General features: G+C 54.7%; 1 protein-coding gene across 6 annotated transcripts; it reads right to left on the bottom strand.

The window, feature by feature from the left end:
* Positions 1-21: 21 nt before the first annotated feature.
* Positions 22-19,704, bottom strand: SHF (Src homology 2 domain containing F). Of its 6 annotated transcripts, none has more exons than XM_036841689.1 (7): positions 19,190-19,704; positions 10,296-10,437; positions 7,480-7,689; positions 5,922-6,062; positions 4,467-4,638; positions 4,205-4,324; positions 24-718 (listed from the first exon to the last, which is right to left on the bottom strand). In XM_036841689.1, the coding sequence occupies exons 1-7, from the start codon at positions 19,685-19,687 to the stop codon at positions 532-534; spliced, it is 1,470 nt and encodes a 489-aa protein (XP_036697584.1). In that variant the 5' UTR covers positions 19,688-19,704; the 3' UTR covers positions 24-531. The 6 variants fall into 6 exon arrangements, with proteins under 6 accessions (XP_036697587.1, XP_036697584.1, XP_036697590.1 ...); XM_036841690.1 differs by lacking the exon at positions 24-718 and adding an exon at positions 2,547-2,721; XM_036841692.1 differs by lacking the exon at positions 5,922-6,062 and having other exon boundaries at positions 22-718.
* Between the last annotated feature and the right edge of the window lie 1,044 nt (positions 19,705-20,748).

Raw genomic sequence — 20,748 nt, 5'->3', positions numbered from 1 at the left:
CGGGCCTGCACAAGTTCCCTCCGGCCGAGCCCTTCCCCTCCTTCCCCACCCCCAATGCCGTCTCCATCCCAGGGGTCTGTCTTCCCGAAGCCCCGCACCAGACTCCGGGCGGAGCCCACCGGTGGTTTGCGGGTGGAGGCGGAGAGATGGTTAGAGCGCCCCGAGGGCCCGCGTCCAGCTCCATTCCCAATCCATCCCTCCACCCCTGGGCCACCTCTGCCCTAGGGGAAGAAAGGGGCTGGAGCTATCTTAAACTCCTCAGGAGATCAGCGATTCTGAAATCCCTTCCTCCAGGGGCTATCCTTTCTCCCCAAGGAGTCCTCTATCCTCAGCTCCAGACCACCTCTTACTCCAAGGCTCCAGTAGTCCTTCCCTTTAGAATAAATTAAGGAATCTCCAGCTTTCACTCGATTCCAGGGAGAGGGCAAGAAAGGTTTGAGAGATCATGTGGCCCAGGAAGGGCCACAGCCCTCAGCCAGGGGATGAGCACAGGGCTGGGTCCACATCTGTCACAGTGCCCGGGCCTCACACCTACAGAGTCCGGATGGCCACGGGGTAGAGCAGGGACATGTGCTCGGCCCCCTTAATGGGCAGCTTGCGGCTGGCATAGTGGTGCACGATTTCAGGGACGCTGCTGAAGGGCGGGCTGTTCTGGCCCAGCACATACTTGTGTTCCTTGGTCCGGGACAGCTTCATGTGCATGAAGCCCTGACTGCTCCTGGAAAGAGGAGGGGAGACCCTGGTGAGTGGGGCCCTCTCCGGCCGTGGTTACCACCCCACCACCCGCTGCAAACATGGTTGTTCCAAGCCAGCTGAGAGTGGAGGCAACTAGGGAAGGTGGAGGTCAGTCCAGGAAGCAGGGAGGGGATGTAGCGGATTTTGTAAGTAGGCAGCAGTAGGTACTGGCTTTGTGGTGAGGGCACTGGGTGTGCCAAGAATGTGTGGGTGGTGAGTGTACAGGGTGTGTGCAGGTGGAAACAAGCTATCAGCACCACCCCCCAACCCTGGGATCCAGTCGCTCCTGCCACAGCCAATGCACCCCCCCAGCCTATGCGACCAGGGCCAGTTTACCCTCCCCCTCCTTGAGCTGTGGGGGAGGACACCTGTGTGTGGGGGGCTCCTGGTGCCTCGTGAACACACAGACACCCTTGGCAGGACAGTGGGTGGGCACGTGCGACAACCAAGCGAATCTTGGTTGGGGCTCTCTTGCAGAGACTAGGGGAGGGAGTGAGCTGGACATCACCCCCAAATCTGGGAATACTCAGCTGCCTTGTCCTGGGGGCATCCCTTCACCCTCCTGCTAACTGGGCCTTGGGCCAATCCCCCAGCTCATCTATCCAGCTCTTCTGCCTGGGATGACATCATCTGTGAGGCTGCAGCTCCATCCCCTCCCTCAGAGAGGACATGCTCCACTGCCTCTCCCATCTCCCCACCACAATCCAGGAAATCAGCATCAGTGCCCAGCCCTGCCCACAAGACAAGGACCCTGCTGCTCAGAGCTCTGGCCAGCTCCCAGCAAGAACGTCTGTTCAAACTACCACAGGCCTGGTCGGCCAGGCCCCAGGTCTGAAACTCCAAACAGGCAACGGGGAAACCATGCTCGGGAGAGCCCTGAAGCCCGAGTACTTGTTTCTGCTGGTCAGAGCCTACTTGGGGACAAGGGCCGGGCTCAGAAGCTGGTGTGGGAGGCAGGACTGGGGAGGGGGCTGCCTCCTCGTGAGGTTTGCCACCCTTGAGAGGTGAGGCTGGCAAACCCCCTCACTTGCTTCCCCTGTCTGTGTACAAAGAGGGCTCTGACTGATCCCACTTCACTAGGGCCACAAGTGAGAAAGTACATAGAGTGGGGAGACTAAAGAGGAAAGGGATGGGAGGGAAAAAAACAGGCCCTTAACACCATCCTTCCCTCCCCCCACCCCCAGGGTACAGTTCCCTAAAGCCTGGGTGTGTGTGTCAGGGTGTGGAACCATCCTTCATCTGCAGGGCTGAGATAACGGCTGAAGTTGACAGTGACCACGCAGGCCCTGGGGAAAAGAGCAAAGGGCCTGAGGAACATGTACAGCCCCTGGGGCAGCAGAGAGGGGAGGCAGTGAGTGGTCGCCCTCCCCTGTCTGCCCTATGCCAAAACCCAGGCCCAAGGCTATGGGCATCAGGGTAGGCCCTGTGCTCTCAGCTTGGGGACAGCCCCCTCCCCACAGTCCAGTTGACAGAATCCCCTCTCCTGAAAACTGTACATTGTATCTTCTCCTTCAGGGACAGATCTGGCCAAGAAGGGCAACAAGTGGCCAGAGAACTGAGTTGGCAGCTGAGCGCTCAGCCTCCACACCTGGATAACTGACCTCCTGGGACGAAGTCCCAAGGGTCCATTAAGACACAGCAGAGCCCTTGCCTGCCCCTCAGGGAACTGAGGTGGTACTAGCTGGGCTGCAGGGCTAGGGCTGGCATGGCTTTTGGAGGAAGCTGGTTTAATTACCAGTGAAAGCCCTTCCATTACAGAGAGAAGAGAAACCATAATTGTATTTCAGAGAAGCCATTTATATGTAAACGAGGCTCTGGCAGACAGATGCTGGCAGGGCCTGATCAGCTTGGGCTGGAGCGGTGTCCAGGCCGGCCTCCCCCTTTCACTCCTCAGGATAAGGCAGGGCCCAGGCTCTACTCTGCTCGGAGCCAGACCCCGATGTCTCCTCTTGCCTTGGACCATACCAGACTTGATGGGGGGTGGAACTGTGTAATGGAACAGTGTGGTTCTTGGAGTCGGCCTGAGCTGGGTTCAGATCCTGCTCTGGGCACTTTATTAGCTGGTGGCCTTGAGCAAGTCACATACCTCTTTGAATTGATTTTCTTTCTATAAAAAAAGATTGATCTTGCAGGACGGTAGCTGGTTTGGAGATGGTATGTATGCTGCTTGGCACATAGTAGATGCTCTATGAATCTTAACTATAATTTTTTAAAGCAATACACATTCTGAAGTTATGTAGATCAAATTTTTGACAAATGAATTTTTCCTAAATGCTCCTTTGATGTTATAATTTGCAGACTCCCCCAGCATAAGAGGTGGAAGAAACCTAAAAGGTATCCATTGACATATTTTGCAAAGGTAGAAACCGAGGTCCAGAGAGGTTAAGTGATTTGCCTAAGGTCACACAGCTAGTTTTATTAAAACCAAGAATGAAATTCAGGTTATCTGACTATAGTCTGGTATTTTTTCCATTATCTTTTAGTGAAGTTGAATAATTATCCTCCAGCGTATCTGTTTAATACTCCCAAATTTCCATATATTGGATAGGTCTGAAGTGGGGGTATACCTGTACTCTAATGCCCCCTAGAAAGTGTGGCAGGAAGTGGTACAGATGCCCCAGTCATGATGGGGGATGTGAATGGACACGGCACTCTGACAGGCTGCTCTGTGGGGTGCAGGTTCTACTAGGCAGGACTCCTAGGTACCAAGGAGAGGACTAGCCATCCTGCCAGTAGAACCTGGGAGGCTGATGCTGGTCTCTGTATATCTGTGCCCAGAGTGGAAGGCTAAGGAGGAGCAGGAGGAGCCCTGCCTCCCCTGCCTCTTCCAGGACCCTTTAAAGCTCAGTTGTCAGCCACTAGCACCCAGACCTTCTGCCCTTTTCCGCAGAGTGAACACGAACAGCTTTGTGTCCACTGCTCCATCCTCCTCCCAGCACCCAGCCTCCATCTCACCCTGCTGAGTCCCACAGGCAAAGTTCCTATCTCCTCGCCTGTACTTGTAGAACATCTTGGGCTTCCATTAATAATGATGATAGTGATAATTCATTAAGCACTTAGCACTATGCTAAGTGCTTGTTTCATTTAATCCTTCCCTATAAGTCAGATATGATTATTCCCCCATTTGATAAGGAAACTGAGGCCCAGAGAGGTTAAGGGGGCCCCAGGCCACAGAGCTAGAAAGTGACAGAACCCTTCTAAGCTGGACTCTATAGCTTAACTGCTTCCCCCAATGGACTCTGAGCTCCTCGGGAGCAGGGGCTGAGCCTCAGACCTCTCCAGATGCCCAGGGCTTGGCACAGAGTCAGCACATGTTCACAGGGGATGAAGTTCTCCCCAGCCTGGCTGGGCGTGGGAGAGATACTGGAGACTCCTCTTGTCCTGCTGGTTATACTCCCACCGATTCCCCTTGGAGTCATCCTGACAGGCTCAGTCTGCCTAAAGCCACCAGCCAGCAGGCCCCACTCACTTGAGGGACAGGGAGAAGTCGTTCTTGCTGGTCTCACTGTTGCGCACCAGGTAGCTGGCCTCTTTGCACAGCCGGAGCAGGTTCTCGGCATCTGTTCGACTGATGGCCCCGTGGTACCAGCTGAGGACAAGAGAGAGGAAGGGGGGCATCTCTGCTGGGTCCCTCGCTGTCCAGGCCCACCCATTCTGGGTGTCCCCTGCAGGCAAGCCGGTGCCAGGAGGGGAAGGGAGGGGAGAGTCCCCAGCTGGACACAGACACTCACACCTGGTTTTCCAGAGGCAGTGCTGGGTCTGTCCACTCCCCCAGGGGGCTGCTGGGCTCCACGCTTAGGGACTTGGCTGACTTGGGGTTCCCTGCAGAGAGTCGGGGAGGGAGCCGCCCCTTCTCCTCCCGGCCAGGTGACAGGCAGCTCTTCTCAGATCCTTCAAACTGGGCTGTGGGGGACATACCAGTCATAGACTCTGAGGACCCTAGAGATAGAGCCCTATAGACTATCCAGTGCCCCATCCCCATTTCCAGCCAAAAGGGGGCAAAGGAATGTTCTGGAAGGGTGGGGCATGCTCACGAGCCTGACCAGCTCTAGGGACAGTATCCTAGGTCCATCCCTGGGCGGGGCAGGGGCAGGGCTCAGCTCTCCTGTGCCACAGGGCCTCCCAGTCCCCACACCGTGGCAGGAGAGGGGAGACGAGCAACACGAGAAACCACTTAAGCTCCTCCCTCTGGAGGAGCTGACTGCCTTCCCTTATTCCATCCCCCTCAGGGTGGCTTCAGTGCTGATAATATTGTTCCTTTCTCCTCCTCAGAGTTCATTACCGTTCTCCAAATCACCCTGCCAAGCCGTTCTGTAGAAATGACTTATCGATCTGAGAACAATTATCTGACTCCCCTCGGTGCCATCCTGACAGGCTAATCCTGCCCAAAGCCACCAGCCAGCCCGCCCCTCCACCGCCCCCAAGGTCGCGGCCCACAGGCTCCCCTCCCCCACCCACAGAAGCCCAGCAGAGGCAGCTCTGGCCTCCCAGACTGGGACAGGCATGACCGCTGAGCCTGCCCAGGGAGGGCTGAAGCCAGTGGGCCAAAGGGGCACAAGCATACATGCACAGATGACAGAGACCCTCCTTCAGCCTGGATTTACAAAATACCCACTCACACCCACGCACCAATGTACAAACAGGTGCTCATGCCTGTGTGCGTATGCACAGATGCAAGCATATCCCTGGCTGCCCATTCTGGGTAAAACTGCAAGTAGATGAAGTGTTCAGTGTCTTCTTTCGCCCCATTTGGGCTCTTTTTCTCTCCGTGTAGCACTTTCAAGCCCCTCGTTGTCTTTCCAGTCACCAGATACAAAGATCAAATCTTTCCTTTAAGGAGTTAGATACTTCCTGTGCTAGCATCGCCCCTGCCTCAGGCGTTATTTGCACTGCTGAAGGATCTGGTCGGGCAGAGCTCTGCCCAAAAGACTGAATTTAGAATAATGGATTTTTATGGCATGGGGGGAAAGATATTTGGAAGGGGCCTCCCTCAGGAGATACCTTCCCCACACCTTTAGGGGAGGGAGGAACCTGTACTTTGTCCCTTCCATCCTCCTCCAGGGCAAGAGGGATTCCTCCTGGGTTCTCTGGACTCTGCCCCACCTCTCTGCTCCTCCAACCCAATCCACAGGGCCTGAGGGCTGAGAGGACACATCACCCTGGCCAGAAGCCCCCAAAGGACCCACCGCTGCCGTCCTCCAGGCTGGACTCAGGGAGGGGTGAGGCTGGACCGGAGATGTCCCTGTCCCCGTCGGGAAGGGAGGGGCTGCTGTCCAGCTGTCCCACCGGTGGAGGCCAAGGTAGGTCTTTGATGACCTTAATGTCAACTGGAGCCAGTAGCAACAGGGAGAAGAGAGACAGACAGGGACAGAGACAGAGACAGAGAGAGGCAGAGATTGAGACACCAAAACCCAGAGCCAGGACACAGGACAGCCTAGAAAGGAGGAGGGTCAGAGCAGAGGCAGGGGCGGCTTCTGAGGGAAGAACAGGACTCTCAGAGGACTGGGTGAAGCCACACAGACCGCACCATGGTGGGTGGGAGGCTCCAGGAGCAAACAGCCGGACACAGGGTCTTGCTCTGCCAGCCCCACAGGTCCCCTTTATTTGACCTCTCACAAGCCTCCAGGGCCCAAAGGGCCCAGGCAGGGAGGAAAAGCAGGACCAGGAGCTGCCCATACTCCCCAGCACCATACCTGGACACCCACACAGCATCCTGGCATGCCCCACCTTGCCTCCCTTCCTCCTTTCGCCTGCAGCCTGGGAACTCATGGGCAGCGAGACTGAGACAGCCCAGCCTCAGGCTGTCAGGAAAACTCAGAAGCAGGAGCAGATGTTTTGTTGAAATTTACCCGCCACACCCTCAATCCTGAGCCTTGACAATTAGGGGAACCATGCCACTGGCGGCTGCAGGACTGCTAACGAGGTTTCCTAATGAGGAGCATAGATTTTCCCATTAAGCAATTCAAACAGTATTGATTCTCCAAGGAGACTTCTGGAGATAAACGGCCCATCCTCAATGGTGTACGCTTTACGGGAAACAAATTAGGAACCTGTGGTTTCCCAATCTGGCTGCCGGGGTGGGGAGGACAGAGCGGAGAGCCGGGTCCAGCTCCAGGATGAGCTCCTTGCCCAAGGAGGGCTGAGGAGGACATGGGAGTAGGAATGAGGTCTAACGGCACTGAAGTCCTTTATGTTCTCACTGAACAAGGCTCTTGTACCAGGCTCTTGTATCACCCACTCAGGCCCTCTCTATGTTGGACTCCGGGCCTGGGATGGACACTGGGGTGCTTGGTACAGGAGAAACCTGATGATTTCTCCCTCTCCCCACTGGTTCCTGCTCCTGAGAAATACCCTTGGGGCTAGGCTATACACACAGTGGGTTTTCACCGTCTGGAGTGTTAAATGCTTTCCTTTGTTACGTGTAAGTATTTAACATATGCCACAAGTTTTATCATTTTGTTTGGAATTTCTTTATTTTTAAGTTTACCCCGCCTCCCAAAAGATGGAAGTGGCCCAAGCCTCTTGGCCTCTGAGAGGTGGTGATGCAGGGAGTCATCCCCGACCCTGCACACAGTTCTGTGTCCACACCGCCCAACTCACCACTCTCCACGGTGCAACTCAACTGCACTTCCCTTGAGCCCAGCTCCTGCCCACCCCCACCCCAAGTCCACTCCTCCCATTCCCCTGAGCCTGGAAAGCTGCTCAGAGGCCCCAGCAGACCTGCCCTCTCCACCCAGGACTCACCTGCAAAGGCTTTGGAAATCCGCTCCTTCTTCCACTCCCAGGGCTGGTCATACTCCTCAGGGGGCCTCTCATCATCCTCTGGCAGGCGGGACTCCCGGGGCCAGGGGGCACCCTCACCTTCCGGGGTGGCCCCCTCCTCCTCCTCTGGCTCATAGGGCGTGTCATACAGAGGCAGGGGCTGAGCTGCTGTCTCCTTGGAGCCCCGGATCTCTGCCAGGGCAAGGCAGGAGAGGAGGTGTGAGCAGTCCTGGCTGCCTGGCTCAGCGCCCCTGGCAGCGCTCCCCAGCTACAAGCCTTCAGAGGAGACGCTGCTGGCTCTGGGGGGAGCCCAGTGGCCACACATCTGGGGTCCCTCGCCCTCAGAACACCTCTAGGGTTCCAAAAGCATGGGACCCAACAGAGGCAGGGGCAGAGAAGCACCAGAGTGAAAGACAGAAAAAAGATCCTGCGATGGCCAACAAGGGCTGGGGAGCTGAGGCTTACACATTTAGGAAACTGAGGCAGGGTCCATCTCCTTGCTACTCAGATCCATTTATTTTCTTGTGTCCCAAGTTATGTCATTTCGCAATCAGAAAATCCTTCTTTGTTGCTCAGGTACTGCTGACCACCCCCTCCTTGAAAATCCCCTTTGGACAAGTCATTTTCATGGACTGTCCTCCTCTCCCATCACCCCCGTTTGGTCTCTTTCCCTGGATCCTCTCTTGGTCTCTGTCTGCCAGGGCCAAATCTTATTCATTTCTCCCTGCCCTCACTCTCCAGTCGCATGGCACTCTTTGCATCTATATGTTTCCAACTGCCATAAAAATGTTTCACTTTGATGTTTCAAACTCACTGCTTTCCCCAAAAATTCTTCTAGTCTGTTCTGTGATCCTCTTTTGGGGATCAATGACCCAGTGAAAATCTGATAAAAGCTATGGAGCTACTCCCCAGAAAAATGTGCGAATTTTCACATACAATTCCACGGCACTCATGGACCTCCTGGGGGTCTACACCCTTCTAATCTAAGTACAGTAGCTGCCCTCTCACTTTCTCCATTTCTGTCTACTACACTGCTCTCCTTGGTCCTGGCCCTCCTTCATTCTCTGAATCCCATGTGTTCAGTGCCAATACCTGATGACTCTCCCCCTCAACTCTCCACATCTAGATTACTGCTAGGGTGAACCTCCAATCTACAGGCTCATGTTTCAGGGGCTCCATGGAATAACACTCCCTACTGTTCTCTGCTCCCTCACCCACCTCTCCCAGGGAGGGAGAACAGCTTATCTGATTGGCCAAAGGAAGCTTCCTTTCTTTCCCAGATCTGCCTACTTGCAGAGAGAGAACATTCTGGTTCTTTCTCCTCCTGCCCCCATGCAGGGGCCTATAGCTATAGCTGTCCTGAGTTGCCCAAGCCTGAGTAGGCAAGTTTAATTCTGTGGCGAAGTATTCTTAGCTATGTCATTCTGGTGACAGAGCTAAGTAATATTCTCCAATCAACTTTATCAGTAATAAAGCTGGCATCTGTTTCCTTAATCCTATTCCTCAGTTATTTCCAAGCTCAGAGGGGAAGAAAGGGGTGTTAATTATTGGTCCCTTAAAGCCTCAACAATTTCCACGATAGCCTACTAACTCATCTTTCTTATTTTTTAACTAATTAATTAATTAATTTATTTATTTATTGGCTGAGTTGGGTCTTTGTTGCTACACGCGGGCTTTCTCTAGTTGCGGCGAGTGGTGGCTACTCTTCGTTGCAGGGCGTGGGCTTCTCATTGCAGTGGCTTCTCTTGTTGCAGAGCACAGGCTCTAGGTGTGTGGGCTTCAGTAGTTGTGGCTCACGGGCTCTAGAGCGCAGGCTCAGTAGTTGTGGTGCGCGGGCTTAGTTGCTCCGCGGCATGTGGGATCTTCCCAGACCAGGGCTCGAACCTGTGTCCCCTGAATTGGCAGGCGGATTCTTAACCACTGCGCCACCAGGGAAGCCCCCTAACTCATCTTTCTGATGCCCAGTTTTTCTAGTGTGTTCTGTACACCAAAACCTCAGTAATCCTCTAAAAATGCCATATTCATCCTGTTCCTTTCTTGCTCAAGAATCCATAATGGCTCCCCTCCCATTATTGAAGCAAGTCCAAATGCCTCATTTGAGCCTTCAAGACCTTCACTACCCCTCTTGGCCTCTCTCATTTTAGCTCTCCTGTATGCCCAGCACTAAGATTATTTGCCCCTGAACAAACCTTCCTCTCATCCTTCCCTGGGGCCTTGGCTTACACTGATTCACCCCTGTCCTCCTCTCTGATCACCCACATTGTTCCCTTTCCCTGGATCCTTTCTTGACCTCTGTTCCCCAGGGCCAGGTCTCATTCACTTCTCCCTGCCCTCACTCCTTGAACTACTTGCCCAATCTCATGTGCATTGCATCTGCATTTCTAGTCATGTGTTTCCAATTGCCATAGATGTTCACTTCGACGTCCCATCATTTCAGATCCATCACCTTCCCTAAAGCTAGTGATTCTCTTCTTGGGATCAATGACCCCCAGCCCACACCACTAGCTTGTCATTCGTGACTATCCCAAATGCTTCTATTATCTGACCTGTGGTTGTATGGCCTTCTCTAGCACCTCACGTCTCAGGCACCACAAGTCCCAGCTTCTTCTCCAAAATGACTATCTTGAAGGCAATGGCCACCCTCCCCAAAGACCCAGCAAAGGCTTTCTCCATATTTTCTAGGGGCCAAGGAATCAGTCCTTAGACTTGTGGGTCCCAGAGCCTGTTCTGCAGATACTCAGGCCTCAGGGAGCAACCCCCCACCCCACCCCACCCCCACCCCTAACTCCATCACTCACCGGCCATCATCTTTTGGGCCTCATAGGGCTCCATGTAACCGTCATTTTCGGGGACCTTCTCTGGGGCTCCTGAAGCTCCTATTGGGCCTTCATCAGTCTCCTGAACATCAAACGGATCCGCATAGTCTTCTAGAATTGCTAACTTTGGGAAGAGAGTGAGGGGAGCAAGCTTCAGACGTCTGAGAGACAGCTCTGCTTCTCCCCAGGATGCTCTGTCCATGGGAGCAAGAGTCCTGGGCAGGCTGCCCAGGAGCTTGGATGGGGAGAAGCTCTGGCTCTTCCTTTGCAGGGGTCCCCACTACGCTGCCAACAGAATGGTACATCTTTCTTTTCTGTTAATCTTGTGCCTCTGGCCCATTCCCTAGGCTAAATGGACAGGATGAGGCTCTGGGCTTTAAGGCCTGCCTCAGTCAGGGTCCAGGCAGGACCAGAGCCTATACCAAGTGGCCTAACAGAGGGAATTAATTCAGAGACCTGGTTATAAAGGTGCTGGAGTTCAAAGAATAAGCAGGGAACAGTAGGCAACTGGGGGATTAGCTTGGTCCATGCCTACCATTGCATTCCCAGATGCTAAACAAATAAGTATTTGCTGACCATCAAGGAAGGTACTGACTTTATGCCACAGTTCACTGGTTTATCCTCACAACATCCTTCACAATGTCATGTGGGAATTATTATCCCCATTTTAAGGAAATGGAGGCTCAGGGCAGGTAGGGAACAACATGCCCAAGTCCATTCCACATAAGTGGAGAAACCAGGATTGGAACCTGTGCCCTTTGTGCAAAATCATGTTGCCAACCTGCTACCACTGGGCATCTTGGCTGTCCTGGGAGAGAGACCACCTTAGGATAGCCCTGAGAAAGCCAGGGTTTGGGCTCTGCTGAAATCCCCCAGGCTCTTGGAGAACAGGGACCGGAAAGGCCTGGTCTTGGCCCTCCCCATCCCAGGCTGCAAGCCGCACACCCTGCAGAGGAGCTTAAGGTGCCCGGGGCAGGGCGCAGCTGAGGACAACAGAGCCTTTCTCCAAGCTGGGCACAGGCTTGGGGGGACCTGCTGAGGCAGAGACAGAGCACAGCCCGCCGTGCGCTAACTGCACCTTGGGGCGGGAGAGCACTGCACACCGGGTTGCCAGGCGTTGACAAGAGGTAGCTCTGGGGCCTGTGGCATGGGGAAGGGGCCACTCCTGCCTCTCCCCTAGTCTCGGTCTAGGCTTTGGTTCTGGTCCAGATCAGGACTGTGGGAGACAGTTGGGCAGGGAGGTTGTGGGGATGACCGCCTGTCCTGGGTCACAGGATCTGGGACCCCTAGCAAGGCGGAAATGGAGAAAGAAAACGTCCCACCTCAGAGACCCCTTCTGCATGTCCCTTGAACCCCCACTGGCCCCTCTAGGGGTCTCAAGCGTGTCCCAACAGCTCGTACCATCTCATCCATCAGTTCTTCAGCTCCTACTCGTTTCACCTTGTTCCAGTCAAGACCCCCAGCTCCTTTACCTCCCTCGAATCTCTGTCTGCTTCTGAGAAGACCACCATCTCAGATCATCCCATCATCTCCACCAGAGCATCCACTGGCCTGGAGCTCTTTGTCACTTCTGTCTCTCCAGCTCCAGTAAGCACCTGGTTTACAGTGGGAACTAGAAAAATGTTTCTGCTAGATCACTGCCTATTTCCCCTTACAGCCCCCCTCTTCTAGTCCTCCTTCCTTCAGGAAGTGCAGAAAAGGAATCCACTCCTACCCCGAGCTGCTTCATCCCAGGCCAAGGGGCACCCACAGTCCCACCCACCTGACCAAGGGGCTCTGGAGCCAGCCCATTGGGTACCCACTCAGCTTGGCACCCAGCCTTACACTCATATGTGGCAGCTACTTAACAGTAACTGAATCAACAAATGTGCTATCCTTAAACCTTGCAATGGCTCTCCAGTGCCAAAAGAACAAGTCCAAAGTTAAAGGGATTTAAAGATTCCACTTTGCTCTTTGGGTTCTCTCTACCCACCCTAGGTTACTTTGTTACCTGAAAGCTCTATGATCTCTTACTTATCTCAAAGGCTTTCCCTTTACCTGGATCAGATTATTTTTCAATAGAAAGCCTTCCATTCTCCCTCCAGGTCTGGTTAGGGCCTCTGTGCTGGGCTATCAACACACTGTGTAGTAAATACTTGTTTTATTATCTGTCTTCCTGCAGACTGTGAACTTCCTGAGGGCAGGAACCGAGTTTACTGCTAAATTCCCAGTACCTAAAAGTGCTCAGTAAATATTTGTTAAATCAGTTCATATAAAACAGGAAGGAAGAATGGACAAAGGAAGCACTTTTCCTTGTTCATTCAGGAGAGGAGGAAGCATGAATCTGCCTGGGGAGTCAAACAGGGGGTATGAGTCCCTGGAAGCTGCTCAATAAGCAGAAGCACCTGGCCCAAGCCCCAGGCCCCCCTCCCCAACTCCACAGAGCCCCCCTTGCCTTCCCTTACCAAGCCCAGTCAGAGCTGCAGGCAGCGCCCTTCCCACTGGAGTCCTGGGCCAGTGTCAGGGGCTGCGACCCCTCCTGGCAGCTCGGGGCCCATGGGCACCCAGGTGGCAGCTCTGTGGGCAGCTCAATGGCTCCTCTGTTCCATTCCTGGCTCCACACCCTGCTCCAGGAGGCCCTGGCCTCCGCCCTGGGCTGGGGCACCCAGAGAAGCCACCCACGGGGCCGGCATCGGGAGCAGCAGCAGAGACGCCTGCTGGGAAGGCTGGCAGGACGGGCACCTGACCTGGACCTAGAGGACCTGTCAGAGACCAGACCTGCTTTCCCAGTGGCTTCTAGGTCACGTGAGGAGGCAAAACTGCTCAGTGTGCGGAAGCTGCCCCTGTAGGCTTCTGACATCTTTGCTCTATCATGATTTACTTTGTTTATGGGCCCTCTGCCTGACTCTGCCGTGCTCACTGTTGTATACGGCATCCATCACAGGGCCTGGCTCACAGTAGGTGCTCAGTGCGCATTTACTGGATGCTCGAAAGTCCTCCTTCTACCCAGACTCCATCTTCTGGAGTGACACAGACTCTCAGATCCCCATTCATCCTAACTCTGACCGACCAGTAGGGGCTGTAGGAGCAGCCTGTCAGGAGAATCGACATTTGATAGGGATCAAAGCCTTTGGCTCAAGGGCAGAAGGAAGGAACTGGCAGGGAAGGCACCTAAAGCCAGGGCTGATATTTAGGCAAATCCTCTGGTATGCTGTTGAAATGCTGAAATATTTCCAAACTAGTAGGTAAGTAGCTCTGCCCAGAGGGCCCCCTGGCTCCCTCCACTCCTGCAAGAGGGTGGCAGGGTGCCTCTGCGACCCTGGTCTTGCGCCTGTTCAATTGGGCAGTGCTCCTCCCAAAGCAGCTGTCAGGCCTTGCCTTTCTTTCCTGCCCAGGCCTCTCCTGAGGTAGCCGGCAGCCCCACCATCTGGTTGAACCCTCCACTCTGCAGCTGGGCCCTGCTACGAGTTTCTGACCCCACCCATGGGGCTTTTGAGGCCAGGGGAGCAAAGGAGACACATGTCACAGGATTTGGGCTCTGCAAGGTACCCGAAGTCTACCATTGTCCCTTTTCTCCATTTCTTTAGTTTATAAACATTATAAACTTATTATATTTAAGTATAATAAGTTAATAAATAAGTTATACTATATAAGTTATAATATATAACATATATTACATTTATAAACATTTAGTTTAATGTCTGGAAGCCTCTGGTTTTTTAATCTGTAGAATGGGGATGGTATTAGCACCTACCTCATAGGACTGGGTAGAGGACAATGAATGTAAAAAGTCCTTGGCCCAGAGGCTGGCAAGAAGTCAGTGCTCAATAAGTGTTTGCCCTGATGATAATCTTTTATTCAGGCATTAAGACCCCAGAGTTCAGGTGCTTGTCCAGGGTGCACAGCTTGCAGTAGCAGAGACAAGAAAGACAGAGACCCAGGTCTCCTGACTCTCAGTGCCTTGCCACAGATTTTCCAGAAAAACTGGGAAATGTGGCATCTTCTCTCCTCTACTTGTAGATTTAAAATACACCTTAGCATGTTAAAGGCTCTGAGAAGTCCTGCAACCAAAAGACTAACTTAATTTTGTTTAATTCAGCATTTCTCCAAACTATTTAACCATGAAATCCCTTTTCCACTGAAAGTCTGTCCGTCTGAGAAATGGTGTACTATTGATATTTACCTTCCTCAAGATTGAACTTTTTGCACCTTCTGTTCCCACTTACTAGAATGCCCTTCCCAATTTTATCTGCCAGGGAAACTCCTTCAGGTGAAACAAATTTGTTATTATCCTTTTGTAATAACAAAGCGATGCCATGCTTGTAAAACATTCATCACAGACATGCAACTGATGCTACCAAACCTTTTAAGACCCTTATAAGGTATGTCTGAGGCCACTTTGGGATTGGGTGGCAAGTGCTGGCCTTCAGCATTCAGGAAATGGCGAACTCAGCACAGAATGCAATCCTCATTCCTTCCTTAAAAGCCTCCTTCCCCTGGTTCATTAGCAAATGCTCAGTGGATACTTCCTCTCTCTGCAGGCGTCCTCTCAGCAGGTGCAAAGGTCCCATACACGGTGCTGGCAGCCCGTCTGGAGTCAGGCTGCCCAGCTGGGAACCTCAGCTATCTAACTAGCTGTGAAACCATGCAAGCGTGACTCAACATTCCTGTGCTTCAGTCTCCCTTTTCGTAATGCTGGAATAATAACAGACTTGTCCTCATAGGGTTGTCGTAAGGATCAACTGGTCTAATACACATCAGCTGCTTCAAATGGTACTAGATACAAGGTGGAGGCTCAGTAAATGTCCACGATTATATTATTAAATACAAAGAACAAATTCCTGGATCCCCCAACAGCTCACAGTGACAGACACAAAACAAGTTCCCAAAGAGTGAAGCACCTTGAGGTGCTATGAAGCCACATGGCTGAGCCCCAGGCTCTGGAAGCCCCATAGGCTCACTGTATGCAGGGTTTGGGCCCCACCTCCACTCTCATATCATATCACACTGGTTCTCCAGTGCAACGGGAGTAGGCTGCAGGTAGCCCTCCAAGTCCCGGGCCCCAGCCAGCTGCTCCATCCAGGGTCACAGGGTCCCGGCTGTTCCTGGCTCCCAAAGGGTGGAGCACCAGGGCTGCGGTGTCACTGAGGCACTGCCCAAGCCAACAAGCCGCAGATGTCTTCCAGAGGGAGGGAGTGCTGCAGCACGAGGAGGCAGCAGTGGATAGAGCGGACAGGCCTGCGGGCCTCAGCCCTCCTCGAAGCAACAACGGCAGTGGCACCAACAACAGCACAGGCCACAAAGTTCAGATCCCTTGACCGGAACCCTCCTCCTTTCCTCCATCAGGGGACACAAGGACACGTGTGAGATAAACGAATCAGACCTCTAGACTCTGCGCAAGTCATATGAAAGAAAATTAAAGCAAACAAGGAAACAAACTCAAAAACGGCAAGGACTCGGTCTTCTAGGTGCTGAGTCTCTTTCAGCGCCTAGGCCAGTGTCACTTAATGATACTCAAACACTCAATGAACACTGGCCAGGGAGGGCCCCTACCTGCCCTCCTAATCCCAGAGCAGGCATGTCTTGTTCATCTTCTGACACCCGGAATGTATCCTTCACTTTCTTCTTCCCGCCTGTCTGTTCACTTGTTTCCAAACTTGGGCCCAGAGGATCCAAGTCCATGTGAAAACCATCTATGAGGTACAGTATCTATTCTTCAAAGTTCTTAATATTTCGGGCCCTGTGAACACCAGTGAGAATCTGAGAGCTGTGAGCCTCTTCCCAGAAAAATGCTCATGCCCCCAAATATGTGCACAGTATTTCTGGAGGTTCATGAACCCTAGAAGCCCCTCTGTGAGCTAAGAACAAGAACCCTAGTTTCAGTTCATACAGGGTGCCTGACTGTCTTATTGTTCACATCACCTCTCTCTCTCTGTTTTGCTCTCTCACTCTCTCATTCTCTGTCTCTTTCTCTCACACACGTTATCTTGGCATGATGGAGGCAAAGGACACACTGTGCAGATGGTCAGAGGCAACTCAAAGCTTCATCCAATCAGGGCCCCTCTCCCATCCCCATCCCCCTTTCCTAATTAGATCAGGTTTTTCCTGTTGAAGGTCTGAGAAAAGGGAGCAAAGCAAGGGAAGGCACAGCTCTCTAGCCCCTCTGCCAGAGCATAGCCTGATGGCCAGACAGGGCCCAGTACCAAGAGGGAGTCTTCCTGCAGCCAGATGGCGAGGCCCTGCCTGCCTGGTGCAGGGCGCAGCTCCTGCTGCTCCCACACCTGCCCTGCCAGGCCTGCCCAGATGGCCACCCTTGCACCCCTGCCAACTGCAGCCGTGGGTCTCAGGGTGGGCCAGCAGCCAGAGCCCTGCACGGGGAGAAGGCTAATGGTCCTGAGCCCCCAGGCCTCTCAGGGTCCTGTCTGAGGCCTATTCTCTCCAGCCCCTACATCCACTGGGCTCATTCCCCTTCAATTTCTCTGGCTCATCACAGAAGCATTTGCACCCATTTCATCAAACCTCACGATCCAGCTCCTCTCAGAGGGTTCCGACCCACCCAGCACCAGCTGCTGGAAGGCAGAAGGAGAGAAGTGAGCCAGCCCAAGGCGAAACCTGGTCCCCAGCCTCATCTCACCTCAGGAAGAGACCCAAAAGCAGCAAGGCAAGAGGACCTGCAGGGCTAAGTGGAGGGGGAACTGAGACTAAGGAGAAAACAGCCACACAGGACAGGAACACCAGCTCAGCAGGGCCTCGGGGGCCAGGCCGGCTCACCATCCAGAAGGCACAATCCTGTGTGAGCTCTGCAGGCAGGTGCTGACACTTGGGTTTAGGCTAAGGGGCTCAGGTATCTAGTCTGGGCTCTTCCTAAGAAGATCCAAACTCCGCTCCTGAACAGGTGGAGCTGCTCTCTCTGAATGGTGGGAGGCCCCAGGTCAGCATCCCTGCCCCTGGGCCAGCTCAGATGGCATACTGGGTCTTTCTCACATACCCAATAAACCACAGATTGTGTGGCTCCAGGAAATCCTGCTGGATTTCATTCCTGTCCCTGCAGCTGACAAAGGAGTCCGAGCCCCCAAGGTCTGAGCAGCCCACAGATTACAGGGACGACCCAGGGAGAGGCATGGATGCCCTTGGTGAGAAGGGGCTGTGGGTTTCTGCATGGTTGTGTGGGCACAGCCCCTTCCTTGGGGTCTCTGTGGGAAAGTGTACAAGGGAAACTTTAGTTAGGGGAGTCTCTGACCCTCAGGTCACCCTAGCAATGGAGAGTCACCACTCAGGACTTATTGATATTTATGCACCACCCCTCTTTATGCCAAACACTGTGTCAGGCACTTGGGAGACACAATATGAGGATAAGGTCCTTGTCCTGGAGGAGTCCACGGCTTGGTGGGCAGCCTGTTATGCCATTCCAAGACGATACAGAGAGGAGGAGGGCCAGGGACAGTCCAGGCCCACATGCCAGCAGGCAGTGGTCAGGGAGGAGGAGACTAACTGATCAATAGTAAGAACAAAGCCTAATGCTCCCTCAGCCTCACTGCCACCACCACCATCAGGAAAAATTAGGAAGAGGAGCCTAAGGACATGTGAAGAAACCATAGGCTCCTTCTGCAGGCGAACAGTCCTGGCCCAGGATGGGTAGCCATGCCCCATGGCAGGAACTAGGGGAAAAATAATTCACATTCCTGAGGCTTCTGCTCTGACCCTGACACATCTCTCTTACCCAGGAAGCAGGCAGAACAGTGGCGCGCTCTCATCTGAAAGCCTCAGCCCTGGAGCCAACAGATTCAGACAGCAACTTTGCTCTCCAATCAAAGAAAACTGTGTTCTCTGCTGAGGAGAGGGGAGTAAGCCCCAGAGCGAGCTCCCAGGGGTAAGTGAAGAGGGACAGCAGAGCTAGGGCAGCCCACAGAGTCATCGCCCTAGAATTTAGGACTACAGGGACCTGGGGTGACTTTCAGCTGTCAGGGAGGGATAAGGCCGCACTGAGGTTGGGCAGGGGGTGTCTTCTCTACCAGGGGCCTTTGAGCCACAGTGGATGTTCTTGGAAACAGTGAATGCCCAGCCCGCCTCTCTACCCCAAGCCTGCAGATCCACAAAAAGCTCTAGCCATCCTCAGAATGGACACGGGGAGCAGGAGACCAAGAGGAGAGGAGGAGTGGGCTCAGTTGCTTAGCCCCTTCTGGGCAACAGGTTCTGAGCACTGACTGTCCCCATACCCGGGGGGATAAGGGAAGGAGCAGGAGTGGGCCTGCCTGGACCTCAGTTGTCAGCATCCTTGGTGAAGAGCTGCATCCTGCCTGTTCTGGCTTCCTGAGAACAACACTCCACCCGGCTCCAGTCCCACTGGGTAAGGCAAAGGCCAGCTCTTGCCGTGTCCACAGGGAGAAACCCAGCCTTCACCTCCTTCCTGGGGCTTCAGCACCTCCAAGGATGCTTGGGCTTTTTTAACAGGAGGAGGAGTGGAGCTTTGTGCTGGCTCTGCCCTGAGGGGGAGGGGTCAGAGATCAAAGGGCAGTGAGCTGCTGCTCCCAGAAGATTGAAAGGCCATAAACTGGGGAGAAGCGGGCTCAAATCCCGTTAGAAAAAAGGCTCCCCGATTAGGCTCCGGGGTCTGCGATGAGGAGAGCAGAGCTGGGAGGGGGAGGGTCACTAGTTCAGGGGCTATAATAAGGGAAAGAGGCAGAGTTTGGGGCGCACGTCCCAAATTAGAAGGTCGAGAATCTGAACAAAGGTGGATGAAGGCTCCGAGCCCCGGGGTCAGGGACTAAGATCGTGTCCGCCAGGAACCGTGACACCAAGGGGCCCGGCCCCGGTCAGGCCACCTTTGTCCCTCTCGAAAGCCCCAGACCTCCGACCACCTCTCCTCCTTGCCACCCCCCGACCGGCGTGGCACTCACCCTGTCGCTGCTGGCGGGTGGTCCAGAGATCCGTTCCTCGGGAGGAGGCGCTGGGGGGCCAGGGGTCTCGACCCGAATAAGGCGGTGGGGTGGCGAGCCGTGGCGCGGGGGCGGCGTGGGGCCGGGAACGGCAGGGGTGGCTAGAGCAGCGGAGCCGGACGGCCCCCCGGAGTAGGGGTCTTCGAAGTCGCGCTCCCTCTGCAGTCGGTAGGCGGCCAAGATGTCCGGGGGAGGTGCGGGGGGCGCGGCCGGGGAAGGTGCGGGGGGGCGGTAGTCCGGCTCCGGGGGCGCCGGCTTGCCCCCACCTCCGCCGCCGCCCCCCCCGCGGAAGCCCAGGTGTTCCCGGAGCCACTTGGCCACTCCGCCGCTGCCGCCCCCTCCTGGGCCGGTTCCCGCACCTCCGGCGCCCCGGCGCGATCCAGCCGGGCCGCCCCCCGCACTCCCCTGCGCCCGCGGCCCCGGGCCGGAGCCGGCAGGAGAAGCTCCGCTCAGTAGCATGAGGCCAGCCAGACTGAACATGGGGCGCTCGGTGGCCGGGCAGGGGGCGGGGGCGGGGGCGGGGAGGGGGCGGAGCTAGGCCGGGCGGCGAGAGGGGGCGGGGCTTGGCCGGGCGGCGAGAGGGGGCGGGGCTCGTCAGTAACAAGGGAGGGGCGGGGTTCCGCTACCTAAAGGAGGCGACCTCCCCCAGCCCGGCGGGGAGGAGCGGGCGGGGGTTTCCAGCCTATGTAGACGCAGAAATGAAGTGGCGACCCTAGGGCAGGGAATGCGACTCCTGAGGATGGACTGAGGATGAATCCTCCACGTGTCGCCACGCGCGCCCCTCTGGGGACGCACCTGTGCACGTCTGTTCCCCCTCCCCAGCTCCCACCTCGCGCGAGACGCCAAGAGGGGAGTCTTCGGACTCCGGGGTTCCTGGCCCTCCGGCGCCTTCCGCCCGTCCTTTACCCTCCCCAAGGCCTCCCAACTGGGAAATAATATCCTGGGAGGAAAAACTGGGGTGGGGTGGGGGCGAGACAGGGGCTGTTCTGTAAGATGTGTCTGTAACTACCGGCTCCGGCGTGCTGCCTTGGGAGCCCCACCTACCTCCTCCCATCCAACTGCTCTCTGTGCATATACTCGAACCCACTCCAGGTAGACGTCTCATATCACAGACAGTCAGCTCCCTAGAGGCACCCACTTCTCCCGAATGGTTTCCACACAAGCCCTCCTCACAGGCAAACAGCCCTTGCACAAACGCTTCCCACCCGGCCCTGATGGCAGCTCACGCATATACACAGAAATCCCTTCAAGTCCCAGGTTTCGTTGCCAATCAGCTTAGTGACAATAGAAACAGACAAGTCAATAAATCAAGTCTAGAAACAGTTCCAGTGCTGTCTATCATAAACCCCTTATCCTCCAGAGGCTCGGATGCTCAAGCATTTTTGTCTTAGAAATAAAACCAATTTCTCCCCAGGAATCTTGTAGCCCTGAGGCCAACGCCAACATTTGCTTTTGACTCTGATGGAAAGGTAGCAGCTTCACCTCACCAACATCCCTCTGAGCACTACCTCAGTGTCTCC

This window comes from Balaenoptera musculus, chromosome 2 (genome assembly GCF_009873245.2).
Source record: "Balaenoptera musculus isolate JJ_BM4_2016_0621 chromosome 2, mBalMus1.pri.v3, whole genome shotgun sequence".
NCBI lineage: Eukaryota > Metazoa > Chordata > Mammalia > Artiodactyla > Balaenopteridae > Balaenoptera > Balaenoptera musculus.
This window is presented reverse-complemented; position numbering and strand designations above follow the sequence as displayed.

What these genes read in the sequence shown, in the direction of transcription:
- SHF (XM_036841689.1), bottom strand. Translation starts at nt 19,687, where the DNA reads ATGCTACTGAGCGGAGCTTCTCCTGCCGGCTCCGGCCCGGGGCCGCGG. An exon ending in CAGCCTGGAGGACGGCAGCG is followed by an intron (nt 4,639 to 5,921) that starts GTGGGTCCTTTG and finishes TGTCCCCCACAG; the next exon opens with CCCAGTTTGAAGGATCTGAG. An exon ending in CTGCCTCTGGAAAACCAGGT is followed by an intron (nt 4,325 to 4,466) that starts GTGAGTGTCTGT and finishes TCTTGTCCTCAG; the next exon opens with CTGGTACCACGGGGCCATCA.